Source organism: Rhipicephalus sanguineus, chromosome 4, assembly GCF_013339695.2.
Source record: "Rhipicephalus sanguineus isolate Rsan-2018 chromosome 4, BIME_Rsan_1.4, whole genome shotgun sequence".
Classification (NCBI taxonomy): domain Eukaryota; kingdom Metazoa; phylum Arthropoda; class Arachnida; order Ixodida; family Ixodidae; genus Rhipicephalus; species Rhipicephalus sanguineus.
The window spans coordinates 74,507,281-74,528,047 of NC_051179.1; the positions used below are offsets into that span (position 1 = coordinate 74,507,281).

The following is a 20,767-nucleotide window of genomic DNA, read 5'->3' on the forward strand; positions in this document are numbered from 1 at the left end:
TATCGGCACGCCTGAACGCCAAGAACCACTGCAATATATCCTCGTCGTCGATGGGTTTGTGGAGAAACTGTTGTATAAGATTCCAACTCCTTCTTTCGAGAGACATAGCATTGTTTACTACGCAAATGCATAAAACTTTGTCGGACCCTAGGACTACTGGTTGGTGTACCGAGAGCTGTATTATTGACCCGAAATAACGCCAGTGGAAAAGCAACAGCGAAGTTGTGAGCCTGTAGAAGAAGTGCTTAAACCATTTCCTTCCGCACAACGAATGCGCCGATAAGCCACTCACTGCGACTCCTGTTCAAGCTTGGCAGCGAAGTCGACTGTGATCACGCTGCTCCTTTTGCGACTACCTGCGGACAACAGCAACGCAAGAAGGAATGGCACTTCGAACGCTCTAATTGAACCTTGCACAAACCGAAGCTTTTTTTTTTCGTCGCGTTGGATAAACGTTATACAAAGACGCACACACTGCGCGCAATTCTCTGAAATTACGTTTCCTTTTTTTTTCTCTTTTACCTGAGCCATTCTGGTGTCGTTTTAAATAAGAGGGGTGCCAAGAACAGCTAGGTGGTATAATGGCGCGTCAAGGAGATCATGACCTAAAGACAGTTCTATTTTCGAAAAGCGGTAATCGCCGCTTTTATTTGCGTGTTTTTGGTTACTCCTTAGATGTATGTAATGAGGTTTCCCTACGTTGGCTATACGTCTGAAACTGCAGCTTTTTCCGTTGTCCTGAATTTCATTACAATTTGCCTTTCAAACAGCGTTTAACCACTCGTCTGGCTTACTAAGAGAACATATCACGCAGATACAGGACGGACCTGTGAACGTCGCAGCCAAATTTTGCGAATTGGAGCACATAGTTGAAGCACTACTTTTACAAACACAGCGCGTGGAATGACCGCTATAGAGGCTGTCAGCCGACGCCAGCTGGCAGATTCTTATAGCATAGACACCTGGAACCGGCGCTGTCCTGTTCCTCCGGAGCCAAGGACATTGAAGTCAGGACAGGAAACGCAGACACTGTCCACCCCAACAGTAGCTCTTTCTTAATTTTTAAATATTTTTCTCGGACTCACATAAGTAATTTTAATGAATCTAACGCATCGAAAAAAAAAGTCACAGTTTCCCCGCAAGGGCGAAGCAATCAATCCGACAGCAACAAATTAGAATGGTACACAAAGTAGCGCTAGCAGCTAATTCCATCAAAATCCGATATCGCACAATTCTACAAAACGCTGACGTAAGAGAATACGGCCGCTCCAGTGACCGAAGCGGTTTTTGTGCTGCCTGTAGCCTCGCCGCGAAGCAAGCGGTGCGAACAGCAAGTACAAGGGTAGGAACAGTCTACTCATGTCAGTCGAGACAGAGCGCGCGACCGCGCCATTTTGGTCAAAGTCTGCAGTTGCTTACCGAGCGAAGGGTTGGTTCAGGATAGCTTAAAGTACACTTCTTCCTTTTTCAACATCCTCATCCAACGCACCTAATGCTCCCTTGCCGTAGGTGGACGACTGTCCCGAATCGGGCGTCCGTAAGATGTCGCGGCTGCTGCGACTGCTGCGACGAGACGTCTGGGGAAGCCCTTCGGCACCGACGAGCTGCGGTGCCGAGCCCATGAGTGCCGGCAACCGATGGTTGGACGGCTCCACCTCGGGCTGGTTCGCGAGGCGCGCCAGTATCGAGGCCCTGCGCAGCATGCGCCGTCGCCGAGCACTCGTCAGGGCGTCGTTCTCGATCTCGACGATGGTGCACTCGACGACGGGCATCACGATGAGCGTCGACAGGACGTTCTCGAAGAGCAGCGTGCCGCAGAAGGCGAGCGCCATGAGCGCCGTGAACACGGCCTTGACGCCGGCGCCGCCCGCGCCAAGAATTGCGAGCGCCACGCGGCTGTACATGTTGGTCCCTTCCATGGCCAGCGCAAGCAGGACCACGCCCACGATGAACAGCATCGTCTCCTGCGTTTGGGGGACTTATGTACTGGATTGGAATCAAGAAAGCTTCATTGATTGGTCTTAAAAGATGGTTGAAGAGAGACTTTATGGATCAACATTTCGGATTTAGTTGTGTTGTGCGTGATAGACTGTATTTTGACGACTTGACCGCGATTGGCAACGTTAGAGACGCGGCGAATCGTAAGCTTCTCTAACTTCGACTATGCTCCTTGCAGTTTGGTGGTATGGTACTCGCGTCTCTTCGCCGCCTTCTCCAATTGGCGGCACGCGTCGTCCCGTCCAGCCTGCCGCTTATGATCGGCCTCTCCGGCACACAATGTTCGGTGGTGTTGGCCGGACGCGGCCCACATGTTCTTACCACGATTTTTATAGCCCGGCCGGTCATCCACTTTGCAGGGAAGAATGGCCTTGATTTTTCTCCCATTCTTCCTTCCCCAAAAGTGCAGTACAGGTAACCAGTTCCGGTGAGGCGTAGACGACGCCTCTTCCTTTCTGAGCATCTATCGCTTCCGCCCCTCCTTCTCCCCTCCCTGGCGTATACATCGAGTGCCGGCTTGCGTGCTTCCAGCGAATAAGCGCCTCCGACAAAACTCTACTTGTTGCTTAAGCCAAACAAAGTGTCGGCAGCGCAATAACCATAAAGCGGGCTTTAGAGGTTGGTCGATGTTAAAGACATCATTCAGGGAAGCTTTAAATCGTCCCACCTTTCGAACACCATGAGCCGGGCAGCGTTTGCGGACGCGCACAAGGATGTCCGATCGCAAGATGACATCTGTCCCCCGCAAGCAACAAAAAAAAGAAGTCATTCAGGAACGCTGCGTCGTGCTGCCACACGCATGCTCGTATAAATCATGCGAATTGCGAGCATATCGAAGACAATTGCTCGACTTCAAGAATACAGTGCACGCAGCTCACGTACATTCATGTAATGTCCGGCCGCGAGGTTCGGGTCCATGACGCCCAGCAGCGGCAGCAGCACCAAGGGCACCGACGACGCCATGGGCGCCGGGATCACGTTCAGCACCCAGAACTCGAACACGATCAGCATGCAGTAGGCGCAGCGACCTTCCTGAGAAACGGGATCGTGTTCGTAGCTTCACTATACGACTTTACAGCACAGTTCTCCTTATGAATCGTGAAAAAGGCTGTCAAAGCAAGATGTCGTCTCTTCTAAAGCTGTGACCCTGTGTGAGTCCCTGTGATGGACTATCTATTTATTGGGGCAGCAAGCATGCGGACATCTGGTTGAAGTTTTAGATTCTTCGCCACCTGGTTGCCAAAGCGCATGCCCGCACGTGGACACTTATATTGGAAGCACGAATGTGCTCGAATATGAAATTCCACTTAACCATGCGGTAGCAAGTTGCAGCTGCAATATATGAAGTCTATGTTCCGCAGAAAGCGTTGCAGATTCGAAATAGCCACTCTACGAAACAGCGATGCAAACGTGCGCGTTTACGACCACACTACTTCTACACAGCTTCCCAAGCATATTCTGTTTAGTGCGATTACTTGCAGTGCAAAAGAACCAAACGAAATACTAAGCCGCAGGCGACAGCAATACTGAAGAAAGACAACACAACGTGTGTTGTGTCCTAGTTCTTTGATACATTTTACGCAGTTCTTTGTTAGTACTTTATCACGTTTCATTCACGTTGTAATTAAATATGCTTTTGTAGCCGCCCGCCAAACCTTCGTATGCGACTATGTACGAGACAGGGCTTAGCAAAGTGAGGGAAAAAAATGGAAAAAGGGACGCAGCCTGCGTCGAGAAGATATGCAACATCTTCAAGGCACACTATGATAGCGAGAGAAAAAAAAATGCAATACAAGCAAAACGTTTCTACGAACCGTGGTTCCTGGTAGGAGCAGGGGTGCGAGGTAAATGGGCGCCAAATACGCCACCAACATCTGCGTCCCGTCGAACCATCGCTGTTTCGCTGTCACATAGGCGGACACTGCGCGAACTACAAAAGAAGATGCCATTCAGGTAAATGACAGTGACCCCATGTTGTATACTCAGATACACTATCCTAAATCGGGTATTGATTCACCTGCTTCAATAGACGACAGTGAAATGTCAAGTAACCCACCACGGTAGTCTAGTGGTTATGGTACTCGACTGCTGACTTGAAGGTCGCGGGATCGAATCACGGCCATGGCGGCCGCATTTCGACGGAGGCTGAATGCTTGAGGCTCGTGTACTCAGATTTATGTGCACGTCAAAGAACACCAGATGGTCAAAATTTCTTGATCCCTCCACTACGGCGCCTCTCATGATCATGTCTGGATTTTGGAATGCAAAACGCCAACAATGGTGAATGATAATTGTCGAGTGATCGAGTTTATTTTGTGTGTGTGTGTGTTTAACATTTGAAATTAGTGTTTGAGGCTATAATAGTGATAACACGATAGCGGTGCTTGACTTGAGCGTTATTTTTTAACATCGGCTTGGTTTAGAAAGTTAGCTTTGAGATGTTGAGAGCGCAGAGTGTGTCCTTTCCCAATGGCATTTGCAGGAATTTGTGTATGGTGTACGGACGAAGAGCATACTTGTTATGGTGTTTAATTGTCGTGACATTTCAGCTTATGTGAAGAGAGGGTGAACACACAGCGCTTAGTAACAGAACAATGCACGGAAATGTGGCCACATTGCGACCCTATGTGGTTACTCCCACCTCGCCGCTTCCCCGTTTAAGAATGGCCAACCCCTTCCTCCTTTCTGCTCTCCCCAACCTTGAGCGCTTAGCAACTACCCTAAACAGCTGCAGAAAATAACGGATTTTTTCTTACCGATCTCTTTCTCTCTCTCGCTCTATACCTCTCTTTCTCTCTCTTTACGGCAGCATAACGCCATATCTCCTTAAATGCCCCTGCTGCTGATTCAAGAAGAAAAAAAAAACTCACTACAAAGAACACGGCGAAGAGATAGGAATGAAGCGCTCGAATACCTCGAACGATACGTACCTCTGTTCTTCAAAGACAGCATTTGTACACGCAGTCCAGTGTCGATCCCGCAGCACGAAGGCGCGTCGAAGTGACCACGTAGACCAGGCGATCGCGTCGCGAGAACCACGCGCCGGGGCTACGACCATTCGCGCGTGCACCGCGCCTCCGTCGCGTGTTTTAGTTCTGCTTCCATATCGTGGTTCGTACCCACTATATATGGGCTTGCAAAAATCGCATCGATAAAGGAATCTCGCCACGGAAATATGCTCGTTTTCGAGGTTCTAACGTTGTTTAAGAAAGTCAAAGAGATAAAAGCAACTGCAAGAGACCCCATAAGGTTTCTAGCGGTCGAACTTTTGTAGTTGTGTATCTTCGTCCAGAAATTTACACCCATTCATTGCTTTTTTTTTTTCAATATATATGCCGTAGCTTACGTTCAATTCCCACATACTAACTTTTTATTGCTTTGGAACATCTTTATGGTTGTTTTCTTTCACGCTTTTTTCTTTCTTGCATTTCCTAGTTTCTATGCCACAATTATTGCCATTCATTATTTCATTATTTCATTTCATTCAATTTCATTATTGCAACGGTGTACTCAAGAACATAATATTGGGAAGCTCTTCTGGTTACCTTCGATCACACATACGTGATTTACGTTTTGCTCTTTTTCTCTCCATCACTATTCTGTTGTCCTCTATTTACTAAATTATTCATATTTTATTTCAAACGAACATTCCCCTCTTGTGGGCATGGACAACGATATGGGGTACTTGTGGCGTCGGGAACGAAGTACCGGGTGCACGCCGGGACGGCGGCCCCGACGCAGACAGAACGGACGCAGCCGAGTGCCGAGCGAAAGACTCATTGTAATAGCGACACAGCGACAAGTGGTATATATACAATGTTAATGCGCCCCATCAGGGCAAGGGAGCAGGTTTCGAAATCAAAACCTAAACCAATCTATAACAGTACTGTCGTCATCCTCACCAGAATATGACGTATCCTTCGTAGAAGCGGTTGCCAACCATCTTAACATTATTGGCGCCAGCCAGAACCAGATCCCACAGAGGATCCACTAGCCCTCGTTTAGCCACGGCACCGAGGTACAGCAAACGACCAAGCGATCAACTTTCCTTTGACTACGTTTCTCTCCTTTGAAGTTAACCGATTGTTGCCATTGATGTGCCCGAGGAGAGGTTGAGGCTGGCACCCAGGCTCCGGCGAAGAAGGGATCTTGCGAGGCTTCTCACGTACAACAAGAAAACCTGTTTAATTTACATATATACAGGAAGTTTAATAACCAAGGCGTAGAGACGCGCCTTAACATCACAAAGGCCCAGAGCGAGACGAGAGGGCGAGCGAAGGCCAGTGAGTCCCCAGCGCACTCCCGACGCGCTCCTTTTATCTCGGTCCGAGCACGCGCTAGACGCCGACAGCGTATAACAGGCCCGCCGATGCGCGTTCCTCGCAGCGCACCAGGTGATTTCCCGCGTTCCTGTGGAACGCGGACAGCGTATGGCAGGTACGCTGATGAGCGTCCCTTGCAGGCCGGTTCCTTGTATTGCCGGTTACAACAGCTCGTCCGCCGCCCGAAGAGGTCACGTAAGGGCTGCAGTGGCACTGCTCCCTGAAGTGGCCGTTGCACATCTCCATAGGCGTCACACTGATTGTCCACCACAACACAGAGACGCGCACCACACAGCCCGTGTTACGGAAGGCACACCTGGACGTCGCAACGAACCACAGCAAACACACGCTTGGTCACAGCATGGGACTGTTCACAGCTGCAGAGGCCCGGTCGCCGCTGCATCCACTGATCAAGGCACGAAGCGCTGCAGAAAGGCCAGTCCGCAGTGGCTAGTTAATAGTGTCCTCTATCTTCCGCTGTGAGTTCAGTAGTTGTAGCTGGATTTCTGCCTGGCTTAAGCGGGAAGCGACGCGCTCAAACCCAACAACAACGCTGAGAACACTCAGCTCTCCCGAGATCCACCAGGTTTACGTTACTGCGAGGCTCCTATCTTAATTTGTGGCACAGCAGAAGCCTGCATGGTGGTGGCCAGCTGAATCGACGCTTAGGTGATAGCGTCCCAAACCAGACGGGTGAAACTTTTCACATGCTGACCAGACCCGAGACAGAAAGACGCTTTGAAGTGTGCTCTTTGAGACGTGTGTCTGCAAATCCGCATGAAAAGACCCGGACGCTTCACAGAATTTCTATCCTCGGTGCAGAAAAGAGGGGATCCAAACCGCAGGATTTGTCTCCGGTCGCATGGAGACAGGAGCGTCCGAACGACCCCTACCTGCATGCGAACGCCTTCCTCTGGCTCAAGATCTAATAGACAAAATATCTGAGAAAGTGCCCTCTGAAACCCCAGACACCACAGAAAATGCATCAGCTTCCTCGCCGCTGAAGCAGCTGTGCACTGACAATCTGTTATTTTCTCCTATGTCGCTTTCTCCAGCTTTATCATAGTGCTCCCTACAATTGACCGTTCCATTTTGGCCGTCCTGCCCATCAACATTTCTGTATAGGCACCGTACACTGACCAGAGGGAGCTGCGTTGCTCGCACTGGCCCGTCCCAAGTTCGCTGGCATTGGCCGTTAGGGGCACGCAGAAAACAGATGCGCGAACGCGTCCCCCGTGTATCCCGGCCGCAGTCCGCCCACTCATTCAGAGAGGGAGACGCGCACATCGCGTTCCATTTTGATCAACCCCGTCTCATTATTGCGTTTTTTGTCCGCTAGGTTTTGCATTCTGGCGCTGCAGTCGCACTGGAAAACTCGACTGTACGGTGCCTATATTGACGACAGCACATCCGACTGTATACTTTCTCCATTGACGAGTGACTGCGCGCTCTTTTTCTGCTCACTCGAAAAAATGGCAACTGCACTAAACCGAGAAGTCAATCTGTCGTTCTTTACTAGCGAGTCATTCACCTGGTCTTCGGCCGTGATTGTGACGCCTGTTACCGCAATTGGCGGTATACCAGAATCGGCGGCCACCAGCTCAAAGCTTTCTTTACTAAAGTGGCCGCCAGTAGCCAAAAAACCTTTCTGTGCTCCTTCAGTGCAGCTATACAGGGGCAATTCTACCTCTTCCTTGTAGGAATCGTTTTGACCCTCAGGGCAATCTTTGTGAGGCAGTTTGCTATGTGGACGAACGCGTGCTTTCCCTGAATGGCGACAGACGCTGTACTCATCACCTAGCTCAGCCGCGCATTTAATGTTACTCTCGCACGGTCTATCCTGAATCCCTACATTTTCTGCATCCTGACTACTGGCACGTTTCGCTTTTACGATCTGAAGCTCAAGTCGCAGTCTTTCCAGCTCCCTTTCTTGACTTGCAGCTTCTGCTTTACGCCTGATGGTCTCTCGCTCTTCGTCTTCTTGTGCCCTTTTTATCCTCTCCTGAATTAGCTCCCAGCACTCGGCAAGCTCCTCTTCATCCGCGCCAGAGTCCTTAACTGCCTGTATTAAATGTGGCTTTCTATGTATAGTCGCCACTTCAATCCCCAGCTCCTCGCACAAAAGCACTAAATCCGGTTTTCTCAATTTGTTCAAATCCATGGCCACTCCGTGCAGACTTCCGTTGCTCAAACTGCCGTGAAGGTACCTCTAATAAACCCAAGCCTTCACAAAGCAGCCCTTGGGATAAACATCACCATCTATCCAAAACACCTGGTAGAATCTCTACGGAAAGTGAGCACTCACCAGCATCGGTACCAGGAAAGAACACGAACCGATCCCGCCGCTGCCAACCAGTTGATGTGCCCGAGGAGAGGTTGAGGCTGGCACCCAGGCTCCGGCGAAGAAGGCATCTTGCGAGGCTTCTCACGTACAAGAAGAAAACCTGTTTAATTTACATATATACAGGAAGTTTAATAACCAAGGCGTAGAGACGCGCCTTAACATCACAAGGGCCCAGAGCGAGACGAGAGGGCGAGCGAAGGCCAGTGAGTCCCCAGCCAAAGCCCCCAGCGCACTCCCGACGCGCTCCTTTTATCTCGGTCCGAGCACGCGCTAGACGCCGACAGCGTATAACAGGCCCGCCGATGCGCGTTCCTCGCAGCGCACCAGGTGATTTCCCGCGTTCCTGTGGAACGCGGACAGCGTATGGCAGGTACGCTGATGAGCGTCCCTTGCAGGCCGGTTCCTTGTATTGCCGGTTACAACACCATCTACAGCCAGATCAAATGGGTCTCAAGACGGGAGTATCCTTGGCTGTGCCTTCCTTCTTCCTTGGCAGGTGACCTCTCACTTGTCGTGGCTCTTCTCCAGAAGCTGTCCTAGCGACATATTTGTCGCTTCTCGTGGAGCGCGAACACAGCGGGACAAGTCGACAGCCGTTGTAGACTGCGACCCCAGGCTACGAGCTTGTGCCCTAAATAGCCTCGGTAGGGGAGCACAAGTCCGCCCAGATGGAAGCGCCCGCAGACAAGACCAGGTGTGCCAAGCAGAATCCCGCTGCTAACGAAGACAGGACTGACCTGCGCGATGGATGCCGACTGTCTGTCTCCTCTGAAATCGAAGACTACATCGGTGACTACGAAAACGGCCTTCCCCTTCGCCATGACGGCTTCTGCCAAGACGGAATAGACCTCCCGTAATTCGCCGCCCCACAAGGACGTGAGTAATCCGAGGAAAATATTCGCAAGCCCCTCTTTCCCGAGCAGTGGCCACTCTGTAGCGTCGACCTGGATCCTCGAGTCTCTTCTGGCGACGGAAGGGGACACGCGACGCGATGACGGGAAAGGAGCCGTGACAGAACAAGGCACTCATCCAACAGTTGTTGTGACTGGTGCGGGTGCTGAGGAAGCCGCCGCGGATGGTAGACTACCACGCCGACAAGCATCCGCTAATCGGACGGGCGCAGCCACCATTCTAGGAGGAGCTCTTAACCAGGAGTGACAGAAAACAGCGTTGCCGTCCCCGTTGTCGCTATTCTTTCGTTGAGCCTTGGTGAAAAGCGCACAAAGTAGAGGAAGGTGGCGAGAAGGTCTTCAACTTCTCCCTAGGTAATTAAGACGACGGCTGACAAAAGCTACAAGAGATTACGTATTCGCTTAAAAACGAATGACTGTTTCTAGCTTAAGAATTTCTAATTTACTGCGTTGAATAAAAGAATTTTCGTTCAACCTGAACTCGTTATTGGCATGCGTTCTTTCTGAGAAAGACAGTGCACGTATTAGACACAATCTAATGAAACAGACATTGAAACGAAGGAAAGTATGGGGGATAGGGTTTCATTAGGCTGTGCTGAAAAAAAAACGAAACGAGCCCTTGATTCATTGGCTTTCTTACCGTAGACAGTGGTGCTTGGCCGACAACCACAGCGCCAAGTCCCGTCGCTTGTGGTGCCCGTGCTTGTGATTGCAACGGTGCTCGAGAAAGAAGACCTGCAGTCAGATTGGCTGCGCCTTATCCTTTTATTGGCTACTTTCCTCGCGCGGTGTGTGTCCCACCATACACAGCCGCTTCCGTCCACACTAAGAAAAAAGAGAGTCAAAAGAGGGTCATGGAACCGTGACTCTCTTCGGGTGTCCATCTGACCCCTTTTGGAAGGTACAGGCAGAGAAAAAGAGTTCGCATTTGGGAAGGAGTCACTGGACCCTCCTGAAGCGCGTTTCGATTGGCTTCGGTATACGGAAGAGCCGCCGTATACGCCATACATATCGCACGCTCGCCCTTTGGCGCCGTTGTGGCGCCTTGCTCGGCGACGCAGACGGGGTTGGCGCCGGGGTGGCGCCGTGGCGCGCCATTCTCCTCTCTCAGTCGTCTCAGTCAGTCTCAGTCTCCTGGTCTATTGGAATGCGTTGCGTGGTTGTGTGGTTGTGTTGGTTGCGCGTCTTCGGTGGTGTTGACGCCGGCTCCGCGCACGAAGTGACGCTTGGAGGTCGAATATTCATGGAGCTGCGGACACCGACAACGGGCACCAGTTAACGGTGAGTGTACTGCTTTCGTAGGTACTAATTATACAGCTTTAGCTGGGCGTCTGCAGCAGCTCTGCGGAATCTGCCAGCCATTTCCAACAGTAGCCTGTATCCGCGGGGCTATTGCGGATGCCCAACTAGAGCTGTCAGTTAACGAGTTGCCATCGTTATGCGCGTTGCTGTACAAGCTCCCATAAAGTGAGCGATGCAAAAAATAATCGAGGGTCATTTCTTGCTGATCGCACGTCGTGTCTGCACTACTGAAGGTGCAAGATGTCGTTTTGAGATGCACTTTAGTCTACTTCATAATAACATTTCCATCGACCTTGAGTGTGCAGCGTGCTTCCACGCGTGGGAACGCGGAAAAAAGAAAGCCTGTGTACAGAACGCTCAGACGCACTATATGTAATGGTTTTTGTTGGCTTAAAGACGGTAGTTTGAGGTGCAGATATAGTACAGTGGCTTCCAGAACGTACGCGGTAGTCATTCAAGTTGGACACGCCTCGCCGGTAAAGTGAAAAAGCTCGAGACTTTCGACGGCGGGCGTTCTTGCGGCCGCCGGCGTGCACTCTTTTCCCTCGTTTCTGTTTGCTGTTTTCGTGGTTTGCATACACTGCGATGACGTTGGGCGCTATAACAGAATCGAGTGAGTGTACGTGATTATGGGAGTTATGTGCGCTAATTCTAGCATATGACATGTCTGATCTCGACGTAGACGGCGTACGCACGCGCTGGGTGTCGTTCGGGCCCTAGTACTCGCATCTGTTTATCTGAGTATTTAAGGATGGGTTACGTTTGTAAAACATGCGGTCAATAACCGCTCACGGCATGCCCCTGGCTGCCGGAGGATGTGCTTTGTTGTTTTGTTGTTAGCCTTTATTATGTCTGTGTGAACCACTTATTGTGTAGGTTTTGCAAACCTTTACTGCAATTTCATTTTCTCATCATAATATCACGTTCTGCTTTTCAGATACCGTTTTTCATGGTGCTCACGCTGGACAGGAGCGACAACCTAGCAAGCCACAAGTCTGATGCCTCAAGCTGTCGCCACTTTTTGATTTATTCTTAATCACAAGGAATAAATATGGAAACATGATGGCGATTTCTGCTGTTCATTTAGCACCATATGACACTGTGCACATCACAGCCACACATTTTAGTTGGCTATACTCGTAGAAGCATGTAAATGAGGAATACCCAAACTTCTTAATTGGAAATCACAGACCATCTTTTCGCGCTTTCTATATAACTTTGCTGGAAAATATGTGTTGTTTTGACGAGTTTTTTTTAAATAATGCTAAAACTGAACCATTCTTTTTTTACAGTCGCTGGGCAGAACGGCAAAAATTATTGCACTTGCTTAAAGTGAATACTCCACTATTTTCAACAGTAGTCGCGCAAAAGTAGAGCAAGGGTTCAATGAGTAGCTTAAAATACTTGTGGAGTCGCTTGATGCTTCGGTGTGGGTCCCTTGACCCCCCCAGGAGCGTTACCGGCAAAAGTCGTCTGACTCCCTATAAGTGGTAACGTGATCCTCCGGATGAGAGTCTTTCCACTCTTCCTAGAGGGTCAGGGGACTCTCCTAGAGCGAGCCGACCCTGACCCACCAAGAGAGTCACCGTGACTATTTAAAGAGAGTCCTATACGTGGCAAGTCAGAACTCTCCGAAAAGAGTCACGCATACTCTTTTTTTTTCTTAGAGTGCACCATGACTGCAGCTAGACAAGTCCTGAGATCTTCCAAGGCTCTTTCCTCGCCTTGACACGCACACGGCGGCCACGAAAGGATATAGCCTCCGCATGTTCCGCACCTATAGAAATGGCAGCGGAAAAATGGGCGTGGCTCTGGAATGGGCTCTTTGATCGCTTGTGGCGAATGAACATCATGGGCCGAATTCACAAAACCTCTATTTCGCAAGTGCGTTCTCCCATTAGTCAGCCGGCTTCGCTAATATGTCTCTCATCGTCATTGGCTGAAACTGTTCTCTTGCGAAAATTTTCAGCACAATTTTTTGTGAATACGGGCCCGGAAGACTTTGTGGCAACACATCGGCGTGTAAATGGAGCATTCATATGGTTGTATGCTGGCTTAGCGTATATTGTTTTCCACTCCATTGCAGAAGCTATGGCAGCGAAGATGTAGGCCCAGCAGTGGATAAACACGGGTCGTTAAGGGATCTTTATTGGGCACGTTTTGTAGCAGGCGTTTTGTAATATGTATAGGAAATACTGTTTTAGTTAATATTATAATAAACAATCATTATTATAGAATGCGTATTCGTATGATCTGAAGTTCACATAAAATAATGGTTGGTGTTCACGACGCAAATATAGAAGGTTGCCATATCAAGAGGTTGCTAGTTGTATATCAAGCAGTCAGGAGGTGCAAGATTTCTTTATTTTGGGCAGCCTGTAGAAACGCTCGTATTACAGAAATTTGCACTGTTTTTCCGTGAAGCGTCCCATGAGACCAAAGTTAATCCCAGTTCCTCCCTGACACATGTTCCCACATCGTTTCACAAAACTTTTTGTTGGCAAGGTCACTTTTCTATTGTCCGGCAATGTTCGCTAATGATATTTGCCCAGCCTCCCCCTGAATACGACTGGCTTTGATATTGGTTTGCAAAAAATTATAGCGTAAATAATACAACGCCTGTGAATACTGGACGCCATTCCTTTTTATTTAGTCACATTTAACGCCTGTGTAATAAGGTGTTCATAGGTTGGTACATGGGTTGGTCTTAAATAACTTCATCAGCACTTCAGGCCTTCGTGCACAAAAATAACTAGTTGCACAGTCACATAAACCTGCAAATTGTAAATATCTATTTCAATAAACTAAATGTAATTGCTATACAATGCTACCCCAGCCAGAACTATTTAAATCATCCTCATTATCAGCCTCTTGTTTGTCAACTGCAGGGCACTTTAATTTAAGCTAATTGCAGTATTATGGGCGAACACGAACATTGGCTGAAAGGCTTGCATCACTCTAGTGCACGACATGACGTGTGCGTGCCACCACCTTGCAATGATGTATGCTGATACATATCCGTAGTTTGTAGATGTTCGTCAAAGAAAGAAAGAGTAGAGAGCGAAAATATCCAAAAGAACAGCCACCCTCACATGTAACTGCATGTTGCCTAGGCTACGCCCTCTCTGGCTACGAGCTAGTGACAAAGAGCAAATTTTGTATCCCCAATTTGAAAACACGAGTCTGGTGAATCAGTAAAGCGATATTTTTGCTAATGTAAGGATTGGCTTCTGCTTCCCTATATAAGCGGATAACCCGGATTCTTTATTGAAATAACGATTACATAAAAAAAATTATCTCTTATTCGTACAAATGAAGTTTACGCCCCCGTAAACCTCACCACCTTTGTCGCGGCTGCACAGCCCTTTGGGAGGAACAAAGGGAACGATCAACCGAAAGCAATGTGCTTTTGCACGCGGTTCTAGTACACTCGTTTGTGTGCCTGAGAGAATTTATATCAGCACACTAGCGTATCTGCACTTGTACATCAGTGCGAGCTTCTGTTCTTCCGTCTAATTGTTCCAGCGTCGGATTGATCCACCAATCACTTTCTTTATTTCTTGTAACTGCGCCTTTCAGCTGGTTTCTGTTTCTTTGTTTGCTGTTTCTTTATTACCCCGAGTACCAAAAAAAAACAGGATAAAGAAGAAAATAATTTAACAAAAACTCCCGGGTCGTTGCGGTTGGCCGGATCCTGACATCAGACCGCCTTTCTGTCATTTCGCCGTCCCTCAGCGCCTGCTGTACAATACTGCGTCATGCCCCACGACCTCTTTCTCCTCCCCTGTCATGGCCCCAACAGGAGGAGAGAATACAAGGCACGTAACAATACAGAAAGGATTGGGTGGTGCTACTGAAGAAACAAGCCGAGCGTCTACACACAAGCGCCACTTGTTTCGCCGTCCAGATTGAAGTTGCCCGCCTGGCGCGAAATTTGTTGCCCAGTGGCTTTCTTTTACGGCCTGCTTTGCCGAGCTCCAATCGCCAACTGCGCCTTGTAAGAAAGGCGCCGGACCGTTTAATGTGCCCTTTCATTGGTTCTTTTCTTTTGTGTCTGTGGTTTGTGCATGGAAGAGAGATTGAAGGGGATGGTCTGAAAGGTTAACGTTACTTCGGCCCAGCGCCTCCTTTGTTACTTGGAGCGCAGCCAATGGCACTGCGGCCAGTACACATCAGGCAATTTGAAATTAGATTGCTTAAATCTCGAAACTTTGAACGGCCGTCTTTCCTAGCAAAGAGAAACGTGGCGAGTAGAAATAACTTGACGTTTTGGCGTTGGAAAATATTTCTGTTTCATTTGCCAGCGTTCTTGTGTTGCGAAGATGCGTTAATATTGACATAAATTTTGTTAAGCAAATTCGCGCTGTAGACGTTTGGGAACAAATTTCGCAGCCGCTGTTTTTTTAACGCTTTTTCTGAATCACCTAGTCATTTTATTTCCAACGATAGAGAGTTATTCGAGTGTTTCTGCTTCGGAAACGAGATTTGAAGAGCACGACTGTCAAGGTTGTGTAATGCTAGTGGAGGCGAAGCAGCAGTGAGGCATAGAATGCCTGCTTCAATTGATATGTATTATGATGTTATACCCGGTGATTCAACACTTCTCATCCTGTGGTACAGTGTTTGTTTTCTCTGTTGCGTTGAAGCATAAGTTCAGACACTGAGGCCACTTATTGTTTGTGCACGATGCCCATATTTCGATGGTGTTTTCCTTGTGCATAATGTAACTTGAATATCTGTGCTTGACCAAATTCCCGGATGAAGCGTTTGATATCTCTCTTTTAAGGGGGGACGCGGCTTTCGTATCGCGAAAAATGGCAAAAAAATCGATTTTTTGAAAATCACATTTTCAGTTTCTGTAGCCCTTTTTATATCCGATTCCAAAATATCTTCACCGAAAACCGCGTAGAAGTGCTATAAAAAAATTGTTGCGCCTGCCGAGGTGGCGAAAATTATTGGGGAAATCGCAAAAAAACACTGATTTCAAAAAATCATAGCTCCGCAACGACGCCACCGGGCGCCGATATCTTGGGCTCATCGGAAAGCGCATTTCTCCGTCTTCAAATTCCCCGCCGTAGCTGGCTCCTCCCTTCGAAAACAATCGCACAAAAAGCAAATGTTCGAAGGTCGTTTCGAGCCCTCCGATTGGCCGCGTCCGCCATGTTGCCCCAGCGCGCCTCGCCATTGGTCCGATGCTCGCTCCGGGAGATCGTCGTCTGCAGCTCGTGCGTCTCGAGCTCACGGCTGTCGAAAGTCGCGCTACTTCGTCGCGTGTTCGCAATCGCTCTGTGTTCACGGCTCGACGATAACTTTGAACAAGAACTACGTTTTAGTTTGGAGCTACTAGCGGAAGCTCGGTGGGATTACGATGGCGCGCCGCACTCGTAGCGAACATCGCAAACGCGCGTCTCGGACCGACTTTCTAGCGTTGACTCGTCGGATCCGTGGTTGGGGGTTCTGCTTATGCGCACTTCGGACGTCGTGACGAAGATGATCGCAGGACGACTCTTTGTACTCGCGACCACGCATACGTACTTTGAAACATCGGGCACCGCGGCCGGCGCGTCTACTGCTCGGAGTCGTCACTAGGCCTAACTCCGCTCACGGCGTCGGCACGCGAGACGAACCTCGAACTTTGCGGGCAAGAGCAACGCGTTAGCGGACTCGCGGCAGTGTGCTTCTTCGCAAGGAACGAAGCGCTCCCCCCGCCGGCTTCTCGGTACAGCGGATGGTCATTTTACACATCGGCAGCGGACCCCACGGCCAAGCTCGTCGCGCAGCGGGCGCGCGTCGGCGTCCCGCAATGCGAGGCCAAACACGTTGCGCGCCTATTTTTCGTCGCCGCACCTAGGCATATTGCGCATCGTCACCGAATGCCGCCACCCAGCACATCGCGTGCCGACTTCCCGGACTATGCGGCCGAGCACTTAGAGGTGAAATAAAGCACTGTTGATGCAATTTAGGCGCGCTTGGGGCCGTGCTTGGTATCGCCGTAAGCGCTCATGAATCATCTGAAAAAATAAAAGCCTCGCAGAAAACCGTGTCCGCGACCGGGTGAATGATGAAGCGCATCGCAGGCGAGGTGTACAAATTAGCTTGACGAGTGAAACAGGGAGATGAATTCATATCTGCCCAGTTCGCGTCTTGAATAAACTGCTAAGGAATTCCCATTCCACCAATGTCTTGGCCATAACTGCCTGTTATTTAGGAGGAAGGGATAGGTTGCCATGATGAGAGCCGCTCTTAGTATCCTATAAAAATGATTCAATGATCAATTGCAATCAAGACTGTTAATTATGTTAATGAGAGCATGAATACAAGAAAGCTGGCAAATCATCATAGTACATGACCTACTTGAATTACAATATCTTGTTTTTTGTCATGTCTATTACACCACTTCATAACTTCGTTTAAAATTCATGCTACATATTCTTTGTATATCAGAAAAGGATTTTAAGAAAAAAGAAAGAAAACAAAGGCACAACCGATGAAAGGCCACATGTGCAGGAGGTCCAACCTTATAAAACACCTTAAAGATCACAATCTTCTTGTGTTTGAGAGAAGCAAGGCACCTCAAACTAAAGACAGGGCACTCAAGAAAGTGCACATTACGAAGGACTCAAAAGATTACGACCCCAGTGCCTTTTGATGAAGTAATATCGTTGGTACAACTTTAAAAGCCGTTTTCTCAAAACGACTTTTCTTGCTTCCTGCTTCGCTTGTTCCGCTGATTTCTCACTGACCGCTGGGTCTATTTCAGTTCCGTTTTTTGTTCTATATTCCTTGAAGCACAGTTCAGGACGTGACATTCTTGCTTTTTCAGTATGGCGTTTTGATAATTAGCTATTTGACGAGTTGCACAAAGCCTCGATGCCTGTTGCGCAGTCACCTCATGAAAAATGAAAACTAAAAAAAATTTTGTTGCAAATAAGAAAATCTAAGAATGTCACGCCCGCAATCAGACATCTTAGAATGCATAGCACTTTGAACGAGTTTCCTATCACATTTTTTAAGCGAGTCAGACTCGGAACAAGAGCAGAAGGTGAAATATATTGTAAATCAAAAAGTTGTAAAGATATATTCATGAAATTTCTACAGTAGCATTAAAACAACATTTCAAATAAGTGTGCCAATTTTCATCAAAATCCATGAAGAAATAAGAAAGTTGGTAACGAAAGCCACGTCCCCCCTTAAGTATGCCTGGGTAATCACGTGTAGTCGGAATAATCTCATTCTGACGAAGCAGGAGTGTGCGCGGGAGCGCTGTGGCGTTTAGCTCACCCGTGTTTCGTGATCTTACTTTTATCAGTGACATACCAGTGAACCCATGCACTCACTAGTTCGATAAAAATGATGCCGGTGTCTGCTGATCGAGACGATGGTGCCAAGTCCGGGCTGAGGAAAAGGTGTAGCTCTCCACATCGCATAACGGGCGTCATAACATTTCACTTATTTCAACATTGCCTAATGAGAAGACTTTTAAAACTTTATCCCATTAGAAACTTCAGTGGGCGGCCCCTCACAAATTCTCCCCATTTATCAAAATTCTTGACAGAATTCTGCGAGATACTGTTTTAGTGCTTTTTGTAAAGTCAGCACTTCCGCTAAGTTGATGTGCTTGCAGTGGTGTACGCTTTACAGGCGACAGTATTGTTTATTAGTAAAAATATTCGTTGTTTCAAACTCAAAAGTGGTTATGAACATCAAGGGCACATATAAATGAGCATTGCGACATATGTACACGCGCGCGTACACAAAGTACCTAAAACCATTCATACATACATACATACATACATACATACATACATACATACATACATACATACATACATACATACATACATACATACATACATACATACATACATACATACATACATACATACATACATACATACATAAAGCAAGTCAGCCTTCACCCGAAGCACCTGTCCCTGCAGTTATCGTACACGTTGGTCTCTGCGCTACGCCATTGTGCGACCTTTCTTGTCAGGTAAGCTTCCAGGTTATTTCCGAACACATGCATTGTGTTACCTCGTTTCATCAACTAATGAAACCGACAATTAAGCCAAGGAATGCATGGGGGTCTTTATTTGTGGTTTCTTAACTGTATTTTAGTGATTCTGACTTAAATAGAAAGAAAAAAAGTGGACGAAAACTCACCCTTTCTATCGGTAGGATCCGAACACACAACCTTCGAATGTCGAATATCGGTTTCATTAGTTGTGTAAAACACGGAGAACGAGCCCCTCGGACAATTCCCCTACTTTCGTACTCGTTTCATTCAGGCGTACGTCGCACGTGAGGGGTAGTTGGTCTTCAAGTTCATTCGCACGAGTTCAATTCTGCGGTGACTTGGCGTATTCTGCGTGCGTTTTCCACATAAACTGGGCGCAACTGTGGCTCTTCACAAATTACTAGCAGGGTCATGCAGTGCTGTTTCAGAGCTATGCTAACACTGTAGGTCAATGGAATGAGTAGTAAAGTATGTCTTTCTGTCCAACAGACAATCGAACAACAGGAAGAGTCAGTAAGGTTAATAACGGAGATGCGAGCCATTACGCAGCACTAAAAGAGGCGCACGCAATATGCGTCAATAGCGTCGCCGGCAAACATCGCTCATGACGACTCGTCAACGATACGAACTACAGGAAAGTTAGGCCGTACATCGTCGATTCAGCAACAGGAGTTTTCCGGGGATTCGTAGGCAAAGGGCGTGGAGAGATGAGCTCGCAATATTGGACGACGCGGGCCGAATCGAAGCCGAGCAAGAGAAGCGCCGTGACGTCATCCGAAGAAACCAGAAAAAAAATGGGCTAGCTGCTGTATCGCGAGCCAGATGCATTTGCAAATTGGACAACGCGCCGGCTGTCTCTGTCTCGTGCGTCGTACTTGTTGTCGACCGGACGTGGAACGCTGCATATGGGCACGCAGTGGCGCGAAAGGAAGGCCTCAGGGGGAGGCCGACTACACGGACGTGCTCGGTCGTGCGTTCACGCCAATGCTTGTTTCTCTGTCAGGGAACGAAAGGCGTCGCGGTGTTTACTACGCCCCGGTGCTCCCTCCGCGCACCGTTCATTGTTTAGCGTGCCTTGCAACTCTGCAGAAAGCAACAGAAGACGGATCGGGGCTGTCGGCTGCTATTGCATTCAAATATGCCGTGCCACTCGCATCTCTTTTCTTTGCAAGCGAGCAGCCTGACTTTGTTTACTGGGACCCCCCGCCGTCGGATATCATGCGCTCTCTTTTGTCTCCTCGAGAAACGCGAGTCACTCTCATGCACACCGTGTGCATTTGGATCATAGTCTTAAGTTCACTCCGACTGGCTGCCTCCATGAAAGAACCGCGCCGTACTTGCGTTCTAAGTTCGAAGACGGTGCTACTTCATCATCCCCTCGAACAGCTGTCGCCTTTAGTTAGAGACAAAAATAATTTACGCCCTCCTCTGTGAAAGTATTCAAAGTATGAAATTAGAAGCAGTAGCTGGTCTCTACGGTCGCCGTTGGGGGGTGCTCAGTGTCACCTCCATTTAAAGATGTTTCATTGACACGCCTACGTGCAGCGACACTTGAATATGTATACAGGGTGTTCAAAATTAAGCTTTATGATTTTCTTTAAATTCAGTACTGCGAATGTGCGTGAAAAGCCACCTTTGCAGATAAGTTTTCTGCCCGGGGGACAGAAAATGAGACAATAATTATTGCTGTCAGCCACCCAATTAACTAAGATTGGATAATGAACTTTTTAATGAGTGCAGCAAGCGGGCATCTTTGCATTGAAAAGTTGGAGGCAGTCGCGTTTCCACACAGTTTCATTTGGAAGAATTCTTCTAGAATGTTTGTGCCCCGAGATATCCTGCTGCAAAGTTTAATTGCGGTTTGCATGATTAC

At 48.3% G+C, this 20,767-nt stretch overlaps 1 protein-coding gene across 1 annotated transcript; it reads right to left on the minus strand.

The window, feature by feature from the left end:
• Positions 1-288: 288 nt before the first annotated feature.
• On the minus strand, positions 289-9,210 carry LOC119391293 (sodium-dependent dicarboxylate transporter SdcS). Its single transcript, XM_037658972.2, has 6 exons — positions 9,173-9,210; positions 6,479-6,636; positions 3,813-3,928; positions 2,881-3,030; positions 1,490-1,964; positions 289-356 (listed from the first exon to the last, which is right to left on the minus strand). Exons 1-6 carry the CDS (start codon positions 9,208-9,210, stop codon positions 289-291), a joined length of 1,005 nt encoding a protein of 334 aa, XP_037514900.2.
• Between the last annotated feature and the right edge of the window lie 11,557 nt (positions 9,211-20,767).